This window comes from Daphnia pulicaria, chromosome 8 (genome assembly GCF_021234035.1).
Source record: "Daphnia pulicaria isolate SC F1-1A chromosome 8, SC_F0-13Bv2, whole genome shotgun sequence".
NCBI classification, from domain to species: domain Eukaryota; kingdom Metazoa; phylum Arthropoda; class Branchiopoda; order Diplostraca; family Daphniidae; genus Daphnia; species Daphnia pulicaria.
Genome location: NC_060920.1, coordinates 13,779,205 through 13,803,576, shown reverse-complemented (window position 1 = coordinate 13,803,576; position 24,372 = coordinate 13,779,205). Strand labels below are relative to the sequence as shown.

The 24,372-nt window shown below is 41.2% G+C and overlaps 3 protein-coding genes and 1 long non-coding RNA gene across 11 annotated transcripts; 2 read left to right on the top strand and 2 right to left on the bottom strand.

The window, feature by feature from the left end:
* The first annotated feature begins 3,089 nt into the window (after positions 1-3,089).
* LOC124312058 (sterol regulatory element-binding protein 1-like) lies at positions 3,090-7,896 on the top strand. Of its 2 annotated transcripts, none has more exons than XM_046776493.1 (15): positions 3,090-3,343; positions 3,448-3,557; positions 3,625-3,707; positions 3,771-4,328; positions 4,392-4,534; positions 4,595-4,706; positions 4,772-4,976; positions 5,042-5,229; positions 5,319-5,614; positions 5,733-6,081; positions 6,169-6,545; positions 6,639-6,765; positions 7,052-7,219; positions 7,288-7,426; positions 7,501-7,896. In XM_046776493.1, the coding sequence occupies exons 2-15, from the start codon at positions 3,494-3,496 to the stop codon at positions 7,713-7,715; spliced, it is 3,024 nt and encodes a 1,007-aa protein (XP_046632449.1). In that variant the 5' UTR covers positions 3,090-3,343; positions 3,448-3,493; the 3' UTR covers positions 7,716-7,896. The 2 variants fall into 2 exon arrangements, with proteins under 2 accessions (XP_046632449.1, XP_046632448.1); XM_046776492.1 differs by having other exon boundaries at positions 3,091-3,322; positions 3,391-3,557.
* Positions 7,897-8,027: 131 nt separating this feature from the next.
* On the top strand, positions 8,028-14,308 carry LOC124312060 (transient receptor potential channel pyrexia-like). Of its 3 annotated transcripts, none has more exons than XM_046776495.1 (8): positions 8,028-8,219; positions 8,288-10,842; positions 10,917-11,017; positions 11,083-12,376; positions 12,436-12,599; positions 12,670-12,849; positions 13,053-13,217; positions 13,556-14,308. In XM_046776495.1, the coding sequence occupies exons 2-4, from the start codon at positions 8,733-8,735 to the stop codon at positions 11,824-11,826; spliced, it is 2,955 nt and encodes a 984-aa protein (XP_046632451.1). In that variant the 5' UTR covers positions 8,028-8,219; positions 8,288-8,732; the 3' UTR covers positions 11,827-12,376; positions 12,436-12,599; positions 12,670-12,849; positions 13,053-13,217; positions 13,556-14,308. The 3 variants fall into 3 exon arrangements, with proteins under 3 accessions (XP_046632451.1, XP_046632452.1, XP_046632450.1); XM_046776496.1 differs by having other exon boundaries at positions 13,053-13,242; XM_046776494.1 differs by having other exon boundaries at positions 13,053-13,484.
* A 758-nt stretch (positions 14,309-15,066) lies between these two features.
* LOC124312230 lies at positions 15,067-17,017 on the bottom strand. Its single transcript, XR_006910422.1, has 5 exons — positions 16,805-17,017; positions 16,519-16,739; positions 16,354-16,454; positions 16,051-16,285; positions 15,067-15,243 (listed from the first exon to the last, which is right to left on the bottom strand). It is a non-coding gene; the product is annotated as an uncharacterized LOC124312230 (long non-coding RNA).
* Positions 17,018-18,736: 1,719 nt separating this feature from the next.
* Positions 18,737-23,091, bottom strand: LOC124312086 (glutamate receptor ionotropic, kainate glr-3-like). 5 transcript variants are annotated; one of them, XM_046776553.1, is made up of 16 exons: positions 23,053-23,091; positions 22,392-22,979; positions 22,091-22,324; positions 21,852-21,995; positions 21,446-21,621; positions 21,256-21,377; positions 21,021-21,174; positions 20,850-20,956; positions 20,685-20,775; positions 20,471-20,629; positions 20,257-20,404; positions 19,985-20,202; positions 19,882-19,915; positions 19,736-19,824; positions 19,508-19,656; positions 18,737-19,447 (listed from the first exon to the last, which is right to left on the bottom strand). In XM_046776553.1, exons 3-16 carry the CDS (start codon positions 22,164-22,166, stop codon positions 19,195-19,197), a joined length of 1,920 nt encoding a protein of 639 aa, XP_046632509.1. In that variant the 5' UTR covers positions 22,167-22,324; positions 22,392-22,979; positions 23,053-23,091; the 3' UTR covers positions 18,737-19,194. The 5 variants fall into 5 exon arrangements, with proteins under 5 accessions (XP_046632509.1, XP_046632510.1, XP_046632507.1 ...); XM_046776554.1 differs by having other exon boundaries at positions 19,985-20,404; positions 22,091-22,117; positions 22,237-22,324; XM_046776551.1 differs by having other exon boundaries at positions 19,985-20,404.
* Between the last annotated feature and the right edge of the window lie 1,281 nt (positions 23,092-24,372).

Genomic DNA, 24,372 nt, shown 5'->3' with positions numbered 1-24,372 from the left:
TGGCAGGCAGGGCACCACCACCAAGAAACAAGAAAACAACAGCGCCCCACACTGCAAAGGGAGCTATGTGCTGTAGGAGCTATCACGAGATGATAATAATAATCACGTAGACCGACCCCAATAACACAAAAGAAATGCGCTCGACTCGTCGCCGGAGTAGATGGCTTTTGTATACAACTGGCAGTGGACAAGTTGACTATTGTGTTATGTCTGACCTAATAACTGGTAAGCGAACACGACGAAAACACGAAGACGCTTAGCCAAAAGCTATTTAGACCAGAGACTAAACAAGGTTCATCACATCTCACACCAATGACATGTGACGGCTACTGTGATCCGGCGGATAGCTGCCGGGCTCGTCTTGGTCGTTCCTCTAGAGGACCCAGCACCCCAGTAGTAGTGAACAAGAGAGCGGTACTCGACGACATTCGTGATTCCTAATTGGACCAGCCACAGCCGCCAGTGCTGAGCCACAAGAGAATTTCGCCTGTGTAGTACATTTATTTGTTTTTCATTCATTAGATTCATCGAGAAAAGTGCTTCTAGCAACAGCGCAGTGAGTTGGTATTATCCACTGGCTGGATATCACGAAGAAGGAAGAACAGGGAAATAACAACGGCTGGGGAAAAAGTCGTCCGTTCGAAAAAGAAACTGTCACGCATGACTTTCATCGAGTCATGAATTATATAAGGCCTGATAGATAGTGATATGACTTGATATTCCTCGTCGTGATGGCCGTCCGGTTGTCAGATAGCGGAATCCTCCGTCAAACGAAACCGGATCGGCATACTACTCCCCTTTCATAAATTTCAAGTTCCGTATCCTACCACGGGGCACATCTGCAAAGCTGCAGAGCGCCCAGCAGCGCCCAGCAGCGCCGGCCTTTCGTCCGGTCTATGTATAGCGCCGGTATCTCGTCGTGTGTCAGCAGCAACGGCCGAAAAAACAAACAAAAAAAGAAATGGAAATACTCCGACGACGAAAAAAGTTAAGCCACTGTGCCCGTTAATTTTTTCTTCCAGAGAGAAGAAAACAAAAGAAAGTTAAAAGAGAAAGATGTTCACAATCGCTATAGAAATGACTATACTATACGGCGGTTTGGGTCACGGCACAGATACGGAGACAAAAAGCCGTTTGCGCTTCTGGCTGTTCCGCATCGTTTCCTCTTTCGATTCTTGATACGACGCTGGTCTTTCTTATCTCTCGCCGTTATTATTATTATTCTCTTTCTTTCTCCCGCAGCTTTCCTTTTTTCTTTTTCTCTTCTTTGCTTATTTTCGACTCGCGATGATGCGCCCTGCCAAAAAGGTTCGTTTCTAGTCCTTGTTAGTTGAACCGCCCGTTATGAATTTCGAAGCGAGTGAAAGAATGGATGACGCTCCAGCATCGTGGTCTTGACGTGACGCATGGTGCGGGAGCCGCAGCTCGGCGCATCTCAAAACATTATTTGTTACGTATTCGCTGCAGCACTCGCGCCCAGCTCAGAAATAGTTTGAAGGCGAACATACACGAAATCTAGTGACGGATGCGGAATCGTCAAGGAGACTCGCCAGCGAGTCGTGCTGGACCTACTATTTGTGCGCACGTACGTTTTATCCATCATCTTCGCCCGTTCTATTGCTGCTGCTGTTGATCAATTCTGATTGGAACGTTAATCATTATACAGTACAGTACATTGCATTCTTCTGCTTGGCATTTTCCACCACCACCGGCAGAAGTACGTAGGTGGGAAGGAAACAAAAAAACAAATGAAGTCTGATGTCGTCCGTCACGACTCACGGACCGTCGCCCCATTTTCCCGTTGGATGATTAATAACCTAAATATAGCCCGGCGTCGTCATGATCAAGACATTTGTCGACTCGCTTTACTAGATGTTCCTCTCGCCAATAATTTGAATCGTCGTCGAACGAACAATCGACTTGGTCCTCGGCCACCGCACATTCCGGCATCCATCAAAACAATTGCCATTCCGCGCGGCATTATTATCCCCTGATGATGCGATCCATCAGAAGATGTGACTTGGCCTTTTTTTCTCCGGACAGTCGAAAATCCCGATGGAATGTTGGTTACAAAAATCCGACTAGATAGTCCGAGATGCGCTTCCGCTTTCCCGTTCAAGCGCCTTTTTTTTCGTTTTTAAAACGTTAAAGTTTGAGAATGAGATTATTAAATGAAGGAAAGGAAGCGAAATGGAAATCTTTAGCACGCCACCGTATTTCCTGCGCAACACAAAAAGTCTCATTTCTTAATTACCGTCGTCAAACTTGCTGTGGATATCCTCATATCCCGGCGATATTTGAAAGGTGCGCACGACTGATTCCTCCCCCGTCAAGTTCGCTTACTGCTACTGCTACTACTACCCCCCGTAGTGTATACACCACCGTAATTCTGTACTTGTATACACACACACACACACGAAAGTGTGGGTGCACATGGAAAGTTTTTGTCTCTATATGAAACTCTGGCTGTTGCTGCAACCCGTCGACGGAAACGGGAGAGAAGCGGAAGAAAAAGAAAACGACGTCTCTTTTTTCCTGTTGTTTTCGCTCGAGTTTAGTAATTGGAGAGCAGTCGGGACCAGTTCAGCGAATGAACGTCAATCGGGCGACGAGTATAGGGTACGCCGGTTCAACGGATCGAATTAGTTTTGTTCTCGTGACATTTGGTGGGACGACTCTTCGTCTGCTGGCGTCTAACTTCCGCGAGTCGACGGATTTCGTTCGACAAACGAGTTTTGCGTTAACACAGTTTAGATCTGTGATTTCCTGTTTATTATTTTATTTGTGTATTGTGAGGAAATGTTCTTTTGTATGCACTGGGAATGCGAAATGATGCGCCCAGCTCGCATCGTCGGTCGTAGTCGGCCCGAAATAGATCACCGTACGTTGCAACCGACCAAGGCTCTTCCGATTCCCAAATACGTCCCGAACACAATGTGTGTGTGTTTTGTTATGTCGGCAGTTGGAAAAACAACATCTGAATCCTTCAATTTGGTCGAAAATAGACAAGCGTTTGCCTCGAGAGGTAATACAACAATTTCCCCCTTCGGTTTCTTTTACGTCAGTGAGTATTTTAAAACATTCCTTGAAAATTCGAATGCTAACAACTCGGCCCACATTGCGAGAGGGCAAACAAGTGAAAAATTGTTAAGATCTCTCTTCGTCTTCTTTGGCTGCTGCGGGCAAAATGTTATTTCGAAAAATAATAGCAAACATTGGCAACGCCGCTCGGGCGATCATACGATGTTTTTCTTCTGTCATTGGATGGCCAGGAACTGGCGTGATTTGAAGCTCCACCTCTTACTGTCTGCATGCTGCAATAGTTAACGTCGTTGACCGAATAGTACGCGCTACAAAACCCTTTAGTATCTGTGTTTTCGTAAATTCCAGAATACAAATTCGTCAGTCTTCTCGGTTTTCCAATCGAATACACGTCATGTTTTTTAGTAGGTGATTACCCACACACTGAAGACTGTTATTGTTGTTTCCTGCCATGGATACGTCAAATCGCGCCGATGATATGGATTTGGAACTGAACTTTCCTACTGATTTAGGAGGTAATAAAAAAAGTATCTTTTGATGTTTGTTGATAACAAAAACTAAAACGTTTGTCCATCTAAACAGAGTTGTTTCCTCATGAGGATTCAGAACTTATCGATTTGGCTGGAGAAGATTTGTTTTCATCTTTTGGTCCTGTCTCTCCGCCAGTAAGTCTTAAAAAGTTTTGAAATTCCATCATATTTGTTTTGATGTGATGTTTTGAACATTAGGCTCACAACTTTCACCAGCAGAAACCTGCTGTTCTCCATCCTCCTCCTGTGGCAACCCAACCTCCCATCATTCCAGTTTCTGTTGTCGAAGTTAAACCAATTCAACAAAGATTGCTTCAGACAGTTCCAGTGACAAAAATTGTACCAACAATATCACCTCAGCCTGTATTGAAACAAGCTCCGATACAGACAAAAAGTGTCCCCCAACACATCCAGCCAGCCCAGACTGTATTGGTAAACAAAACCAATCCGCAGGGCACTGTTGGCACTCCAATTCGAGTGGATACAAGTTCCCTGGGTGTCTTGATTCTTGGCAACACTTTTGGCTATAATAGTGTTGTCACTGTTCAACCAAATGGCGGTATTGTCAATGTCAACCAATCTGCTGTTTTAGGATCAGCAAATATGTTTAATGGCAATTCTAATCCACCAAGCCCAACTCATGGGTCACCTGTCATTAAGAAGAGTTCCCATAATGCCATTGAAAGAAGATACAGAAACAGCATCAATGACAAGATACTTGAACTAAAAAACCTAATTGCTGGTGAAGAAGCTAAGGTGTGACTGGTTGTAACTCGACTGAAAAGATGTTTTAAATTTAATTTATCTTATTGTCCATAGATGAGCAAGTCTGCCATCCTTAGGAAAGCTCTGGAATATGTGCGCTACCTCCAGCAAATGAATCAAAAGCTAATCAAGGAAAATATGGCTCTAAAAATGGCATCTCAAAAGCAAACTGTCAATGGTTTATTGACAGCTTCGATGTAAATATACATGTTTTACATTTTCGGTATAAAAACTAAAGGTTTATTGCTCCAATGCAGGGATAGTCCTCCAATTGACATTACACCTCCAGGATCGCTGGAAAATTCGACGTCGGCCGAATCGCCACCCAGCAGTTTTGGTAGCGGATCTCCTTTAACTTATGCGGCTTCGGTAAGCGACAGATTTTCATTTTTTTAAATTGATTGATGGTTTTAATTGCTTCAATTTCCGTGCAGTCTGACGACGAGTTTACCATTGACGGAAACATGGTATCGCCCGGAAATGTGATTGCTCAATCGATGCTGGATCGTTCGCGTATTGCCCTTTGCATGATGATGCTGGCCGTGTTCGCATTTAATCCGTTCGGCAAGTTCCTGTCGCATGCGGACTCTGCCGTCTCCCATTACAACAAACCGTCCGGTCGTGTTATCCTGGAAGCTGGTAAACGTTTTGTTACTTGAATTGCTATCATGACATGCAATCAAAATTTATTCACTTGGTTTCAGATCCCCTCGATCTCGGAGATGATTCTGGCTGGTTCCTCTCATTTGCCGCTGTTGGGATTAACATTTTGGTTTTCCTCTTTGTCCTCCTCCGCACTCTTGTTCATGGAGAGCCGTACATTGAACGCCAGAGTAAAGCGGCTTCGCTCTACTGGAGACAGAGGAAACAAGCTGATTGCGACATGAACAATGTAAAAGCTATTTAGGCTCGTTGTTTGTGGTCGGTATTCCCAAACTAAACTTTCCCCCCTCTCTGGTACTATTGTCTCGTTAAATTCAGGGAAACTACGTAACTGCAGCTACTCACTACCGGCAAGCCCTTTGCGCCTTAGGTCGGACAGTGCCCGTATCTAAAGTCGATGTTGTGGCTAGCGTCGGATGGAATTGTTGGCGTCAGCTGTTGCATCGCTTCGGATTTACCCGCTTTCTCAGCGGCCGTGTTGGCAAACTTTTCCTGAATCGCGATGAACGCCGAGTGGCCCGCGAGTTTCTAGCGGAAGCCGCCCTTTGTTTTCACAAACTTCACCAGCTGCATCTTAGTCAGCAGGACGTCATTGATCCCAACAGCCACTACTGGTAAGTCGATCTTTTGATTTTTGAGTTTATATTGATAGCAGAGAGATAAAAACTAACGATTGGACGGACTCGTGCCTGTGTGTATTTGTTATGTATTTGTTATTAATCTTTTTTTAAGGTTCGAGCGCTATCGTGGCTTGGCTTTAGCCCTGTCTGCTACAAATCTCGGCGAAGCTGCCGGCCCTGCACTGAGTGCCATGTCCAAGGCGGATATTTACATTCATCTGGCGTTACGAACGAAACACTCGTTTAGTGGGCGAGGTTTCTTGTGCGCTCGCTTCTATTTAGCCCGCGCTCGCCAAATCTGTCAGGCTCTCAACGGCAACGCCCCTCCCCGTCTGCAGTGGCTCTGCAGTCCGGCCGGCTATCGTTTCTTCCTCAGTCATCATTGGGAGTACGACGATTTCCCCTCGACTTTGTTCACCTCACTGGGCAACAAGTCTGATCCTTTGGCTTTTACCATGCAGGTTCGACATTTTTGTCAACAAGTTTTTTTTTCCTTTTTTCCTTATCAGCAGTCGAAATTATAATCATCATTGTCTGTGTGATTGCAGGTCTATCGTCAGCACGTCCTACAGAAAGCTCTATTGACGTTAGTTTCGCCCGGTCGGCGTGTCGGTGATGCCTGCGATGTGGAACCTTCTCGCCGGGCGCAAACTGGCGACGCGTTGAGCTACTCCCAGCAGTTGATGGAGAACGCCACTGCTGCAGTCTCGCCCAGTAATGACTCCTCGCTTTTACCGCCTTCTACCATTCAAGGACTGGGTGTCGGTGACGAAGTGGCCGGATGGTGGGCCGCTGTCGTGGCTGTTGCTTCTTATTGGCTCCTGTGTGAAGAGGACAAGGCAGAGCAATTGCACGCTCGAGTTGAAGCTTATCCCAAAATGACGCAAGAGGATCCTCTGCTGGAAGCCGTTTTAGGGGCTTACAGGTAAGCGGAGATGCGTCATCTCGTCTTACTCTCTTTGGACGTCATCATCAAACTCTTAATCGACAATTTCCTTTTCGGTATTTCCTATTACAGGGCGCGGCGCTTGTTGCTACGCGGCGCTGATCCCACATCCATTATTCAACAATGCTCTCTGGCTGGTTGTCGTTTGAAAGAGTCTCTCCAAGTTTCACTTCACAAAAGCCCTCAACTCATGGTTCAGGTAGGGAAGGCGCATGTTTGTTCTTTTATATTTACCCCGCATTGTGAATCACTGTTACGATTAGATTCGACACACTGGGGGTAGCCCGTGTGCATTGTAGTTGCATTGCACGTTGTCAATTCTTTGTTTCGCGCAATGCTTCGGCAGTGCAACTCGGGATGCCAACCGCTATTCTTCAACAGCAATTTTGGTTCACTTATTTCATTTGTTGGCGTCGGACATGTTGTTAATCGTTTGATTTATTTGATCTGGTGCAATGATATTAAGGCCCTGTCATTATTATTAGGCTGCCCAATTGCTCGTCAGCGATTGGCTCTTGGAAACTCGCACAGCTTTGTGGGAAAATGATTTTGAAGGTCACAACATGGATGTCAATTATGTGGCGGAGCCCGCAGTTTTATTGGGATTCCAAGAGGACTTGTCTAGTTTGAAGAAACTAGTTCAGCACTTGCCCGTAAGTCTCGTCCTTTTCTTTAGGGCCTTGTTGCATTGTTATAGTTCAATATTTATTTGATTTTATAGAGCACTTTGCCGAGAGTATTTCTACATGAAGCGACTCTGAGGATGATGGCTGGTGCAGCTCCTGATCGAACACAACAGCTACTTGATCGTACGCTTCGCTACCGCCAGAACAAACAGTCGGTCATTTGCGGTAGCAAAGGTACTGGTGTTTTTCAATTGAAACGCATTATTTTGTATTTGTGTTGATAATACTTGATAATTATTATCACGTAGGTAAAAATGCGTTCTTGGACGCCGGCGAACGAGAACATGCTACGGCACTGTACATGGCTTGTCGCCATCTACCTGCTCCTCTGCTCTCGTCACCGGGTGAACGAGCTGGAATGTTGATTGAAGCAGTTCGAACGCTGGAACGTATTGGGGATAAGAAACGGTTACAAGATTGCTACACGTTAATGAAAGCAATTGGTACATCCATTTCAACTTAATTTACTTCATGTTATTAATTATATCTAATCATCTGTGTCCCCATCAATTCATTATAAAATACCAAAATTTCGCCGAATAGACTATAAATCGTATGACGAAACACCTGATGAGTAATAATACAACCAAACCTCTTTTTGTAAATGCACTGATGTACGGTTGAAGACTACGCATACGCATTTTTATGGTTTCTGTGTATGGTATAATTATTTAAATAACCACAAACTGCAACCATACCCAAAACTTGTCGTATTAAATAATATAATTTTTGTTTTGCCCAACTAGTAAACCGAAAATAATTGGCGTGTAGACCAAAGGTAACTTTCATTTGAAGCTGTTTTACTAACTGTAAATGTAATGCAAATATTTCCCACTTAGATCTTCGGTCGGCAAGTACTTACATTTTTTAAATTATCGTTTCCTTAATTGTGAAGTGCATTTCTTGAAGAAAGGTTTCGGTGCTCAATTTGTTTCAACAGCAGTGCTAAAACATGGAGTGTATATCGGTGAGTAAATTTTTTTTAAATAGTATACATTAGCCGACTGTAATTGCCTAATTGGCATTGACCATTAGTCTATAGATGCATCGAGCGCAACTTTTTTTTAACTCTGACCTTCTTACAAAGGACGCAGCCTTGTTTAAGCTATAAGTTTGATCTTGTTAAAAAGTATTCTAATTATTACTTAGGAAATCGACATCTTAGATTGTTCCTTTCCGGTCGTAGTCCTATTCCGCACGATGAATAATCGACAACGATTTTTTCATAGCCAAATTTCTACCACATCCCTTTCCTTTCGATATGGAAAATCGAAGCAAATACGGTCGTAGTCGTATCCTTCCTCTTTCGTAAGTTTCGTAAATGTGAGCTATTTGTGAGGATTTTCTTAAAGATAACAACAAATCGTAGATTCATGTGCGCATTCCCGAAAGTTTCCGTTTCTCTTCAGTCTTTCAAGTCGATTGGCCACCAACATTTCATCTGTCTCATTTCCAGTGGTACGTAGCACATTTTATTGAAATGTCGAATCAAAATAACCGTGAACAAGGCGCGTTCGGTGTTGGCACCAACGGGAGAATTTTGGCGGATGACAAAGATCAACGTAGACCGATAACTCATCCCCGCCAGCAAAAATTACCCCGACCGAAGTTAGGGTCGTACCCTTCGAAGAATTGCAATTTCAAAGTCAGACTGTCGTCAAGAAGGAGCGTTTCCCGAGAAAATGTAAGGCATCGATCGTTCCCCAGTTTATCCAGCATCAGTGAAACGGAATCGCCGAGCTTTGATTTCACGGAAAGTTTCGAAGTTCTCGACGAAAGTGAAACGATTTCTCCAACGACTTGGTGCGTTTGGCCCCAACAGATGTTGATGGTGGCCATCGATGAAAAATTATTTACTAAAAGTCCCTTAAATGTCCGCTTGTGTAAACCTCGTCTCAATGTTTCCCTTGGTGAGTCTGACTGGAGGGAAATTCCACCTGATTGTTATGACGTTGGTGTTTTGTTTGCTGCTCTGAATGGGCACGTCGCCATGTTGACTTTTTTCCTTGAATCGGGAGGGGACGCCAATGCATTGGATTTGCTAGGCAGATGTGCCGTGCATTACGCGGCAAGTTCTTCGAGTTCCAGCGCCGTTTTGTGTCTAAATCTGTTAATCCGTTACAAAGCCACGGTTGACGTGTTGGACCGGAATAAAGAAGCGACTCCGCTTTTCTGTGCCGCCGCTTCCGGTCGTATCGAATTGGTCGAAGCACTGTTAAGCAATGGTTCGGACGCAAACGCTGGGTGGGGAAGTTCAAGCGCTTTGGTGTGGGCCGTTAGGGCCCGAAGTTTGTCTTGTGCCACTCGGTTGGTTGAAGCAGGCGCCAATGTCAACAATTTGCAAGTTCTCTGTGAGTCGCCTATTCACGTGTCCGCTTTCCAAGGAGACGTCGACTGTTTGAAATTACTTTTGGAGAATAAAGCCGATGCTAGTGTCCTTTGCGGTCCCGAACGAAGAAATGCACTTCATTTGGCTTCATTGAGAGGCAAAGCTGAATGTCTTCGCTTACTTTTAGAGGCCAGCACAACTGAAATTGACAAGCCGGAAGCCGTTGGCCGGACACCTTTACACTTGGCGGCCTTGTCTCAATCGGTAGAATCGGTCAAAGTATTGTTGGATTACGGAGCGCGACATGATATTTGCGATGGAATGAAGGAGACGCCGCTTCACAGTGCCGTCGTCAAGTGCCGTAGGTCTATCGATGTCGTCAGGTTGCTGATTTCCAGGGGAGCCAATGTCAATGTGAAGAATCAGTTCAGTCAAACTCCTCTCCACTTGGCGGCAATCAACGAACATTCGAAATTGGCTTCGTTCTTGATTCTCTCGGGCGCTGATCTGTCAGCTAAAAATCGAGCAAAGAATACGGCTCTGGCTTTAGTTGCACGACGAGTTCCAGACGCCCTGTCAACCATTTCGAAAAAGTTGGATTCAGCGATTGAAATAGCCGGAGGACTCGATCCAACTGATGCAGATTGCGAATTGCGATTAGATTTACAAGTTCTTGTGCCTAGCGGCAACCAACAAAAAGAAGGAGAAATGGCCATGTTAACCTCGATGATCGCGGCCGATCAGCATCATCTGTTGCAGCATCCAGTCATTGGCGCCTTCCTACATTTGAAATGGACCAAGATCCGTACCACTTTTTTGGCCTCACTCATTTTTCAATTTTGTTATGTTCTCTTTTTAACACTGAACATTTACACTACATACGTAAGCAGTAAGAATGAAAAAGCCGAGAATGGAACGACCAATTTAACCAATCATAATAATTCCACCGGCACAATTGTGCACAACTCTGATTTAATTGACTCACAAACCCAAAAAAGCTACTCACTCGATTACTTTTGGTTGCCGACGATCTTTTTCGGTTCCATGACAGGGTGCAAGGAACTTTTCCAACTGTATTGTAATCCACATGAATACGTGACAGAAGTAGAAAACTACGCGCACCTCTTTTCTGTTATCGGAATGGCACTCATCATTCCCAGGAATGAGGATGGATATGTGTCTGATTGGCAGACTCACGTGGCCGCTGTAGTCATAATCGTTGCCTGGATTAATCTGATGTTGCATATCGGACGATTTCCCGGTAATTTAAATTTCTTTTTGTTTTAATTATTGTTTTTGTTTTGCATCGATTAATTCTTTAATTGATTTCCTTAGAATTCGGTCTGTATATCCAGATGTTTACCACCGTTGCATGGAATATGTCCAAACTACTGGTGACATATTTCTGCCTCATCGTCGGCTTTTCGCTAGGATTTGTAGGCAGACTTCTATTTTTAAAAATTTATTTTATTTATTCAATTTATTTTTTTCCCCCGTTTAGGCCGTTCTGTTTCCGAAATCGAAATTTTTTGGTGAAATACCCATCGCGCTTCTCACGGCAATCGTCATGATGACAGGCGAAATGGATTTCAACACTCTGTTTTATGATGAAAATGGCAACGAAAAAATCAGATTCCCTGGAACAACCCATTTAGTCTTCCTATTCTTTGTTCTTCTGATTGTCATAGTTTTGATGAATTTACTCGTTGGTTTAGCCGTCTCTGATATTCAAGGCTTGTTGAACTCGGCTGGCTTGAATCGTCTTATCCGGACTACGAAGCAAATTGCGCGCATGGAAATTTTTATCTTCTTCCCTTGGCCCATCCGTTTGCCTCAGATATGGTCAAAAATTCCTAAACGAGAATGTCTACAGCGCAAAGTATTGGTTGTGTCACCCAAGGCAAAACGCACTTACAACTTCAAGCCCAACGACCCACGTGATGGACGCTTCCCACAAAACATCAAAGAAGGTTTATTAGCAATTGCCGTTGAAAGAATGGCTAGCAAAAAGAAAGGACCGTATCAGTATAACGCCCTATCCGTTCAAACCAACGGAGAATTTATTACCGACGTGTTTCATCGAGTTGACGAACTCTTTACGAATTACATGTCGGAAATTGTTACGATGAACGAGAAGATAAATGAAAAACTTGCGCTATTGGAGGATGCTAATAGATTCAGACTACCGTTGATTCCAGCTCGAAAAATTGTAGAAGAGTTTTCTCATTGTGATACAGCCGTCTAATTTATGAGCAATCTTTAAATCAGTAGTCCTTTTTTACTTTTACTTTCATTGGTGTTTTAATCGACATAGCTTCCCTAGGGTTTCCTTTAACAGTAAAACAATACTAATAAAATTTGTAAATGTGTGAAAAACTCGAAACGATTGTCTAATTACTATTTCCAAATGGGTTAAGTCTATTGCCACGAAATAAATGGGTTGCATAGACATTAGACATACTATAGACTTGTCAGGTCGATCTCGGATCTGGTACGACATCTTATTTATTCAAAATTCTAACACGATTTTGTTTTAATTTTAATCACTCAACAAATTTGTCGTTAAGCTGAACACTTTGCATTCACAGATCACAGTCGAACTTTTGCCGCCTTGGCTGATTGTCTCTGCAAATTGCATAGATGCCAGATGCGGACGTTTTTTAATTGCAAAACTGAAAACGGCAATGTTGCGCCTACGCGTTATTTTCAAGATGGCTGCTGACAGTCTGACAGCCTCACGACCTAAGTCAACTCAACTTATTCTCCCTGTTATTATAATATTCGTCATCAAAATGGTAACTCTTGCTTATATTCATTTGAGGCTATTAAATGTAAATTTTTTGAACATTTACAGATAACATACCCTACAATATATGCTTGGCAATTCCATCTGATCATGTGACCTGAATCTGCTGTTTCCCAAAATGTCGTCTCTTGCTGCACGTACCGACTGTGCGTTTCGTCCCATGTAGAAATACTTCACAACAGTAAAAGTGATCATGTCGATGTAACCCAAAGGTAACACATTTATTTATTTGATGACCTTACGTTTCTGATAATAATAGAGTTTTTACTTTTCTATTAACAGCATGATGAAGTCTGAGCTTCTCCATTGCAGTCCAATGTGCTGTGCAGTGCGATTTGTTGCAGCCAGCTGGCGAAAGGTGTTCTTCTTGCAGGCTTGCTACCTGTACTGTTTGTGGCTTTCGTCACATGCAGAAGCACTTCCAAACAATTTAAAGCATTTGAATTGATCAACTTTTTTACAGTAAGGCTACACATTAAATTTGTTGATAACTAGCTGTTTGCTTTACATCTGTTGACTTTACAGTTAAGACTGTTTAAAAAGGATGCCAACGATTTCTTTGTAAAAGTAATTCTTAGATATTGCTTAGTTTTACTATGCTTCTGTTATTTTCTTATGTTACATGTCACTTTGTTTACTGATAGTAATTGAGTTTTTTCCCCAAGTAGGATTAACAGCCTCTTGAGGTCTGATCCTCTTTGTTGCAGACCATTGTGTACGTGAATTTTGTGCAGCCAGCTAGTGAACGGTGTGGTGAGCTGTTGCATGCAGACTGTGGTGCTGGTGTCGTTCGTTCATTTAACTATGGACCGTTCAGTCGTTCGTTTATCGTAAGAAATCTGTCACTTGTCGTAGGTGTATAAAATTGTGTCGACCAGTTGGCAAAGTAGGTTAGCATTTAGTTCTTGCAGTCGAAGACAAGTGACATCTTATTTTGTGCTTCTAAATAAGTGCTTTAGTGAAAAGTACTTCTAAAGAGTTTTAAACTTTTGTTGATGAAACATAACAGAAATTCCCTTGCTCTTTAAAAAAGTGAAGTGAAATCTTTATGATCTTTGATCACCTTCTTGATTTCTTTAATTTAGTGTACATTTCAAGTAAATCATTATTGCCTTTATTGGTGTTTTTTTTTTACATTTCAAATTTTTATTGTTCTTTTACTTTATAGATTTCCATGGACAGTGCTAATGCAGTGCTAATGCTGCCCCGAGCTAAATCACCAAAGATCCCGAGTACTACACCGAGGCTCCCAAACACTACACCACCGAGTCACCGGAGTACTACACGTATGTTGCCCCAGTTTATACACCGAGGCTCCCAAGTATTACTCAGTTCCTAGCTACTACACCGTGGCTCCAACTAATTACACCACCAAAGCGGCTGAACACTACACCGAGCTGCCCAAGTACTACACCACCAAGGCTCCAGAGTATTACACCACAACTTATACTTCCCCGAGCCACTACACCGAAGCCCCGAAGTATTAATCTGCCCCAAGCTACAACTGAGGCGGCCAAGTATTACGCAGCCCCGACTTACTACACAGCTCCTTCGTACTACGTTGAACCGGAATACTACACCGATGCTCCAGTTTACTACACCACAACCCACACTACACCTAGCTACTACACCAAGGCCCCTAAGTACTACGCTACCAAGGCACCTGAGTATTATACCACTACTTACGCTGCTCCGACCAGCTACACCGAAGCTCCGAACTATTGACTCTATCCCGCGTTACTACACCACTAAGGCACCTGAATATTACACCACACCCTACGCTTCTCCAACTTACTTCAAGGACGTTTCTTAATACTTGAGTCGAATTTTAATCATGTTCAGATTTGTCGGTCATATCTTAATAGTTACTAGTCACTGGGAATTGTTGATCTTTAATGACAAAATAATTTTTTAAAACCTGGGTAGTCATTTTGTACGACTTCTCTTGCCACCTAAAAGCCTTTGACATTGCGACGTTTTCTGATTTTTATTGGATATTTCCTATTTCGCATGTTGGAGGTGACCTATTGCTCTAGTCGCTTTGCATTCCGACATGTTCTAGTGTTTGGACAAACTTCATTTAAAGGGCAAGTTACGAAATAGACATACTGTGGTGTTTACTAAAAAGTTTTGATGTTAACAGCTCTGTTTTTAACTTCAGTTGGCGTAACATATGAGTTGCAGATAGTGTATGGTTTCTCACACAAGTTAATTTGAAGGGTCTGGAGTTGATCAGTCACTTGCCTATAACTTATGTAAAACTTCAAAGTTGTAAAAAATATACAAATCGTGAACTAAACATTTTTTTATTTTAAATTATGAGACACATCAAACACAAACATTAAAAGAAATTGCTTTATTGTCCCACCTCCACCCACAATTCCACCACATTTTATACTTTCACATACATACACATACATACACTTAAGTTAACCCGTTGACTGCCACGCCATACAACCCGTAGGTTGCTCTCTACTACTCTACGCGCCACGTCTGAAGGATCCGTGACCAAAGTGGGACTTGCCATTGCTGACAAGTCCGGGCTGACACGGTGACAGGAGAATCCATCACCGTATCGACAAGGGGGAAGTCCCTATAGTGCATTGCCTTATCAGGCGCCTTGCGGCAAGTTTTGGGCTGGTGCGACTTTCCAACCCCGCGGCATGAAAACCACGAGACCGAACAGCGCACGCAGCCCGTGCTAAGGAGCTAGGAGAGGACAAAGGCGTGGCAGACAACGGGTTAACTAACACTAACACAAACATATTACCAACAACAAATGATGATCCACGCTGACAATTTGGAGATATCGGCGATGTTTTGGTGTCCATCTTCTCGACGTCTCTTCTGCATTACCTGATTAAAGAGAAAACAATTCTTATTTAGTGACATGCCAATAAAAGTTACATGATACAGATAGAAATAATAATCACGTTTTTAGCTCACATATTTAAATATGCAATTTTTTAAAGTTTAAATCAAGCTTGCAATGTTGAGAACTGTAAACAGAACAAAGCTCACTTGCCAGTCTCTAAAAAAAATTCCGGAAGTATACCGGAAGTAACCACAGCGCCTCAACCATTGAGCTGTCGTCAGATTAAACCACATATTCGTGATCCCCATGAAATTTGGGGTCGATTAGGTGTGATTTAAACGAAATCCAAAATTTGGCCAAAATCGAGAATTTTCCTGAACTATAGTTAAGGAAAATTTTCGAAACCGGAAGTACGCGTACGTAAAAAACAGAACATGAACTTTACCACATATTTTACGAGGATCACGAATATGTGGTTCTTTTGTACGTCAGATCAATATTTACTAAACTACTGACAGAAATGAGAAAACCGGAAGTAGAAAAAAAAACACATTTTTAATAATCTAACAAGTGAGCTTTGTTGGGGGAATAGTTATCGTTTGTTATCACTAAATATTTCAACAAAATAACTGCCAATAAATGTTTAAAAGATGTGCAAAGTAACTGAAACTGACTGTTTTGACAGCTGCAAATTTTCAAAAAGCCATCTAGCGTTAGAAAAAAGAAACTTCCAAGTAAAACTTTGTTTGCGCGCAAGAAGGGCCTGATTTTGGAATTATTACACAGACACAGAGTTTAACGCAACTATATTATTAGTAATCTACGAAAGTAAGTCAATTGTTGGGTACCTGGGCATAATCCCGTGGTGAGTAACTGTAGGTGTGTATCAGCAAAGGGTAGCGACCACTGAAGTGTTCCAACTCGTCGGTGAAGTAAGACACTCGTCGGTGAAGTTGTAGCAGCAAAAGCAGTGAAGCTAGATGAGTGTACGTCAGGAAGATAAGGATGGAGCAGAACGTTGCTGGATGTCCCTCTTCCTTCATGGACAAAGGTCAGCATTGGCTTAAGGATCTATTACATGCTCTATAAAAAAAAAGTATTGCATTAATGTCTTTAATGAATTGAAAATATAACAGCATTTCAATCTTTACCTATACTAAGAAGCACACTGAAGATTTTCATGATAAAAAACCGCAATTAAATGGAAATCACAGCAACCAACAGCCTTACTCCTTAGGTTGAGGTAAATTTCCTGATGTTAAAGAAAGTGTCATGAAGTATTGCAGTAGCGTGGTGATGGTTATATTGATGCTTACCTTTATCATATGGGTGAATGGTGCTGAATTTAGTAAGGCATTTGACGTGGTGTGGTTGGGGTGGTAGCAGTAATGGGGAAATACCTTGTCTCCACACATTTGTATTCCACCATATGTGAGCTTCACATATGAGTTTTAGGCTTTTGACAACATGATGGGTCTATTGGAGGGAAAATGACTGAGCGCTAAGTCAACTTTTTGGAATGACTGACAGTATGCATCTAACATTTGAAGAAATAAGTTGGTACAGCATAAAAATAAGGAAATTAGGTCAAGATAAACCTACATATGATACGAAGTTCAATTTGGTATATGAAATCACAGGAATATAAGTATTAATTAGCATCCAATTGTTTCACCCATTTTGCCTCGTTTGACGATGTAAATTGTAAAAACAACAAGGGTGACACTAGTGACATCTGGGCATGAGTTTTGAAGTTGGTTGCACAGTCGCAGCTCAAATTATCGGAGTTCCGGAGTTCTATTGTCGCGTGTGGAGCTCTACTGTCGGGTATTTTTAATTAAATATTGCGGTTCTACTGTCGGCATAAAATCATCGGTTTAAGTCCAGAATGAGGCCCTATCATCAAAGTGTCAGAGCTGGAACGCATCAAATGCGAAAACAGCCTCCTAATTCCTAAACGCAATCTTGGAATTTGTCTAAGATAGTCATATTGCAGAAAAGCTGACAAAAAACGACGAATTAACTTCTCCTAATTTCGAACTGGAAAGCGAAAAATCTTTGCTAAAGTTAGATAATGACAATCTGAAGAAGGAGGCTGAAGATTCCCGAAAGGAACTTAAGATTAAAACAAAGTATCCTCTTAGCTGTCCCAAAATTTTTTATTCTCTTTTGTTCCAAGCAAAAATCGACAAAGTTGGCTGAAGAGGAAGTGGAGACGCTATCGGAAGCTCTGGCTGCACTGCGAGAAGCAATTAAACATACCAACGACGCAGCTAAAGCAACGAAAACAGAAAGCGAATCGATGAATTCTAGTACGACCAAAACCGAAGCAGGACGTAAAACGAGAACTTGGATTGGAAAACTGCTTGCCAAACGTAAGACCCGAAAGTCGCAGTACGAAGATGGGTATACGCACATTTTCTGGAAACTATAGGGCTCAAGATGGTGTAAAAGGCCAAAAATATCCAAGATCAAGCGAACAACATAAAAGCAAAAGGCAAAGCGCTGAATAAGAAAGCTAAAACACTTTCACGAAAATAACTAAATGATCAATTCATTCTGATTTGCTACTGCGACCTTAAAAGAAATTTGAATTGTTGATCTAGTAAATATATTGACTTTCCGAAATGATATTTGGTAGAAGTTTTTTTTACGTATTACTTCACACAACAGTTGGTATACGAGAGCAGGAGAGGAAGGAAAAGAGAAAAAAAAACATTTATGAGAAAATTCGGTGGAACATCCCTTACAACATTCCATACACTAATTCAACTTGGCTGTCCGCTGTTGTGTGACTGGTTTTTTTGTTCGTCTCCTGTAGCAGAAGAATTTCGTTCGTAGCGTGGTCGATTCTGTCTAGAAACGTCTAGAAACGTCTGCTACAGGAGACGAACAAAAAAACCAGTCACAAACAAAAATTAATTAAAAATTAACCAGATGGAATTGGGGATAGAAATAAAAATTAGGTAATAGAGAAATGAATAAAGTATTCACTGTTAGGAAGAAAAGGGGGGAAATCAAAGTTATAGGTAAGAAAACAACTGTTTTAACGGGAAGAAGTTGGTTTTCCCATAAGACGCTGTAGGCGACACACACCAGCTTGGACACAAATGAGATTTTCGCATTTGCGGAGAATGCGCAACGCAGGATGTGTAACTGCTCCATAGAACCCTAATATTTACAATAATTTTTAAAAATTTCTTTGTATGCGAAAGTAGTATAACTCCAAGCTTCAACGACAGTAGAAATTGTCCAGACATAAGAAGTAAGAACTCCTTTTTTTAAATATTATTAAAAATATCCGACAATAGAACTCCAGTGCCCGACAGTAGAACTCTACTACGCGACGATAGAACTCCAATAAATTCTTTGAAAATCGTTGGAGTTCTATTGACGGACATTTAAAATACTTAAAATTCAATGGAGTTCTACTATCGGACATGAAAATAAAAAAAAAATTATGAAAACTTTATGAAGCCAACAAAATTCTACAAGATAAATTTCAGATAATACAAAAAAATGTTAAATCGATTCGACAAATGAAGAGTGACTTTGTATTAAACCACTTGTAGGTAATAAAGATAAACAAAAACTCGAAAAATGGCCAGTCTGAAAATTACAAAATAGCTACTGGGTGGTCTGGGTCTAACGCTTTCAATTTTAATCATTCTTCTCCTGTCCATTCTACCTAGTATAGGCTCAAGTGACCGCAAGTTCAAGTTAAAGAAGGCTCAAGCCCAACACCCAAAACGACACATCTACCTACTAGCAAACCTGCCAGTTAGCGGATTTATTGACTACTTATGATAACTGTATTCCGATAGTTTCTTTAAACAATTCCAGGTGAAATAAATCAGCATAAGATTGACGACTATCTGAAAAGTACACAATACCCATCTATAGACGCATTGTTGTCTTAGCTACTAAATAGTTAAGAAGTCTAATTTCGGTTCCAGCAGATACCAATCAAACGAGCTCGATATGGGTCAGCTTCAACGAATGTAGGAAACGGGGCGATTGGGTGGACATGGACGAAAATAATTAAAATATCTCTCTGCTAAAAAGATGAAGGAAGATGATACAAATCCCATGGCTAGAATGAGGAAAGCGCCTTGCAAGTCTGAAAGGCGAAGACTTTTGGGTCCGGCATTCGATTGCGTAATATCAGGACATTTACCACCTGATTGCGGCCAATACTTTTTCTTCCAATAGTTCCCAAGCCCCGCTTCTACAATTTGCATGATCCTACAAATAAATAAAAAGGAAAAATTAATATGACCTGTCTATGCACGCCAATGAATTTACTTTTTATCCATTAGTGGTTTTAGAGGACTGGCTTTCGGTAACGGGAATGCTAAATTAACTTTAAAGAAATCTTCGTAGGTGAGACTAAGACGACAGGTGCCCTCTCGTTTATAATCCTCCGCAACGACCGACTCAAGATAGGATTTTTCCTTTCAATTTTTAAGATATTAATATCTAGTTGCATTTAATGACGTTACGGCATCTCATCCTGAATAAAACTAGATTTACCTCAATGTATGCGTAACTACCGTTAATGACGCCGTAAATTCCATCCAATCCGGTGTCAACTACTTTCCCACGAGTAGTCAGCAGTCCGTCTGTTAAAGATATGACATTTAGCAAGGTGAAGAGATGTGAACACATTGTATTTTTACCTCCAATGGTCTTGTAAACTCCAGTTGTAGCTTCCTGCCAAAGTTTTATATTTTAGTTATCTATTTTTAGCTATCTTGCCCATTTTGATTCAATATTAATTACCGTAAAAAGCGATTCTAAAGCCGTTCCGCGCAACACAGACCATTTCAATTGAGATTCAGGCAGATCTTCCAGTTTGTTAATGATTGGCGTTAATTTAGGGAATCGCAAAAAAGACACGAGGATTCCAACGTAAGCGCTTGCAAATACGACAGCACTTAAACACCAAACGGCTCCAAGAAAACGGTACCAAAATCCAGTTGAAACGAGTCTCTGTCCGGCTATAACAAACAAACATGAAAATAAAGAAGGTTCGATATTAAAATCTAAATTACATTGTCCGATGAGAACCCCTAGCACGAAAAAGAATTGATTCGCCAGAGCCGGGGAAGATGTTTCCTGGTTAGGAATCTGTAACAATTTCAAGTATGTCCAGAGGATTGCTGGCAGCACTATTACAAAAAGTATCAATGCAATCCAAACCTGGAATTATTTAATCAAATTCGGCCAGGTGAAATTTTACAATAGTTAATCCAATTTCATCATTACCTCCGAACGGAAGGGTTTAGTGCAAGCTAAAAGCCGACTCTCTTCCGCCGGCGGAGGAATCAGTATGGTGGTAGCTTCTTCGTGGAAACCCACTGAAAAGTCAACGACTTTGTAGCGGGAGTGCGTGACGGAAAATGGGCCTAAACCAATATCGGCATTCTGCGAAAAGAATGAGATTTTTACTTGTAATATCAAACTAAGGATTAATTTTCACCTGCTCAAGAATATCTCCAATCATTCCATCCCAACTTCCATTCGACAATTCTTTACCGAACGTCTTGTCAGCAGGGAACACAACTTCATAACTGTTAGAAATATGGTCAAAACGTAAGCGTCAAAACAACCGATTAAAATATGTCGGTGATCGTTTAAAACTTGCGTGAAATTGTAGAACTTTTGCACGGCGTGAATGATTTCGTAGCAGTATCCTTTGTGCCCGGTTATTACCCCATTAAAGTCGCGTTCAAAAACCACAAATGGTGGGCGCTGTTCTCATCGTGCAAGATATACAAGTCAGGTAATAATATAGTGAACAAATTACGTAGCATACCTCCAGTGATGTCAGTTTCAAATGTTTTCCGTTGACTTGCCGATGCCATTCGGCACTTTCGGATGTAAATTTGTCCTGGAACGCGACTGGCTGTCGATGTAGTCTCCACTGAAGTTCATTGAGGCCACTGCAGTCTTGTAGTTCTCTGCTCACACTAGAAATTAAATTCAAAAACGATTAAGTAATCAACTCTTTTGATGACAGCTAGCGCAATTTGCGAAATGTGGGATCTTACTCGAGTGTTACATTATTGCCCAGCAGCAAACGAATCGTGTCGTTGTCCATGAACGAAGAACAGATGCGATGTTCCAGCCACACACTCAATGCAAAGCTGCCGCAAGTATCTCGATTGGTGTCCTTAAAAATATTTTTTCATTTAATACTTGGCTTTTATAAGTCACAACTCACAAGTGGAAAAAGATTACATTCAACCGATAAAGGTCAAGCCGCTCAGTGTGCGATCCGGCAACTGCTGGACACGGTGAGAAATGCAAACTGAGCAATGGTATTATTGGTGAATTCTTCATTGATGACTCGACGGAATCATAAATTTGGCACTTAGTAGCTGCTACAACTACACCGTCAAATTTACGAACTTTCTCTAATGAAAAGCAGATTTAAAGTAACTTATTAGAACAACATTTGCAAGTTTGAGAGTATTGGATTAAATGAAACACGGAAATGTCCTTCAAACATTTTTGTCTTTGACATTTGAATAATTTCCCAATGATGACCATTTCAAGATGCGCTCCAGTAGGAAAGAAAACTAAAACGGATGTGGTATACCTCGAATAGTCACATATGCGCCAACGACTACCTTAATAAACGTACCTAATATGACAAGCATTTCTGTATCATTCGAAATCTGGAAAACCGTGAAGCTAGTGGAGGTTGGACAAGTGAAGTCATCAATGATGGATGCCCAGGTTTGGCGACCGAGACGGAGCGAGTCCATTTCATCGTCACAAATGAGCGCTTATCACATTAGAAAAAACGAGAAAAAAAATCAAAAAGATAAAATTAATTTGACATAACAATTATGAAATGAGGTTAGAGTAACAAAAACAAACCGATTCTCTGGCTGAAGATTTCCGTAGCTAAACAAATGACAGCCATACCTATAAGAACTATTTTGCACATCTGCATTTTTTAAACTTGTTACGCCAACGACTGTGTGGCTACTGAAAAATAGTACAAGTTAACAAGACTAGAACACATTGTGTCCTTAAAGGTTTCTGTGTTGAGAAAGACGCAGGTGCAAATATGCCGATGTGTACTCCGAAACTCAATAACTCAACTATAAACTGTGAAATTTGTAGTTGTAGGAATGACTATTAATCGAAACATGTCAAGTTGAACTATTAGTTATACCTTTAAAAAGAAACGACAGCCGCAACATGGTGACACAAATGTAGTTAGTTACCTACTCGACAAGTAAAGATGATTAATCTATTAACTAACATGAGATGACTGGAAGACAAATTAACAAAAACTCTGAATTTATTCGCATTTTAAATTCAATGCATCGCGTTATGTCATGTTCACAATTTTTTTTTTTAAAAGACAGTTCTGTGTTTCTTGATCACGAACTAGTAAAAATTTCCAACACCACAAATAGGTAATTAACTCACATTTCAGCACTTGAATTTGCACAATCATGGAAGGACATTGTTACCAGCATTTTGGAATTTTCTTCAGTGGCACTGCATTACGGTCGACCGAATTTAAAAATTCTTGCGGGGTGGCAATGGCCGACAAGAATAGCATCTTGACGTCAGCTTCGGCTTCATGGAGCGTCTCCGGCTTCTTCTTGTAGATCCTTTGATAAATATCGTTCAGCTTTAGCGAAGTAGCCTTCGTTTTACGCATCTTCTTGGCTTTGGGGGGTCCTGTAGAAATGCCTTGTAATAGTCCGAATATTTCTAGAGAATCTGCGCAGTAAACATCTTGTGGAAATCCCTAAGAATAAAAGGCAATAATTTCTTTCAGTTTCAATAAAAAAGGGGCTACAAGAAAAGGCTGTTATTGTTACCTTTCCCAGTTAAGCAATTTCAGCATTAAAGATGGGTCACGCCTATTGCACTCCGGGGTCCGGAGCGCTCTAGTGTCAAAAGTGGCTATTGCACTCCGGAGTCCGGAGTCCTCTAGCGTCAAAAGTGGCTATTGCACTCCGGAAATTTATGGCGACGAATTGCAAATAACGACTGATTCTGTGTTTAGACTTTACAATGGTTTTGAATTCATTAAATATTCAATTAAAGGTAAGAAATAAATTTGCAATGTAATTATAATAACAATCAAATATATTTTAATTTCACTAATAACCACAAATAGCCAGTATAAAAGATGGAACTTGGTTAGTATTGTTAACTTAGCTAGAGTCCACCATTGAATCAGTACCTTAATGTTCAAATTGCAAATATAGTTAAGTGTCTTGCAACATGAATCAATTAGAATTGATAAACATATCAACTCAGGGTGTATTTCTTGATAACCATTTCAACTTCTTGCTCTATTTGCTCAGGTTTCAGTATATTGAACTTTGTTTATGATTATCTCATCGGCGTTGGAACCCAAAGCAACCCATCATCAAAGGACAAGGCGCTTCCATATTCCGCTCTTAAAGGATCTTTGATTGACGCCGCACCATGTGCCAATTCTTTCCCCTCTTAAATCAATTATTCTTTCATTGTCAGTTCATTCATGTGATGACAAAGCACCGAGTGAAAATGAACACGAAAATACCAAGTATTTTTCGCACTCACAATTCAGTTAAAATGTCTTTTGATATTCTCACTATAATAAAGTAAACTGCATCTGCATGTTAACTTAGTTTTGTATTGTTTTGTTTCAAGATATTAAAGACGTGTTTAGCTGTTAGTTTATTGGAATAAGAGACACGGGCATTGCATGGTTTATAGCGTGAAATCAGCTGAATCACACGTTACGTGTCAATCAGCAGAAATAGTGAGTTGCTGGTCAATGCGTTTAAAGGTCACAAAGAACCCCTCGAAGCCCCGTTCTTAGAACTCCGGCTCGACCTTCAGGGAAGTAAGGGGGCGACAGAGAGTGACTCACTATGTCGTGTGTTAATAGCGTGTTTAACAACTTAAATGTATACTTTGAATATAATGATCTCTGTGTAATAGAGCTGAATCACACGTTACGTGTGAATCAATCAGCAGAAATAGTGAGTTGCTGGTCAATTCGTTTAAAGGCGGTTTAAAGGTCACAAAGAACCCCTCGAAGCCCCGTTCTGAGAACTCCGGCTCGACCTTCGGGCAAGTAAGGGGGCGACAGAGGGTGACTCACTATGTCGTGCGTTTATAGCGTGTTTAACAACCTGTTTAAA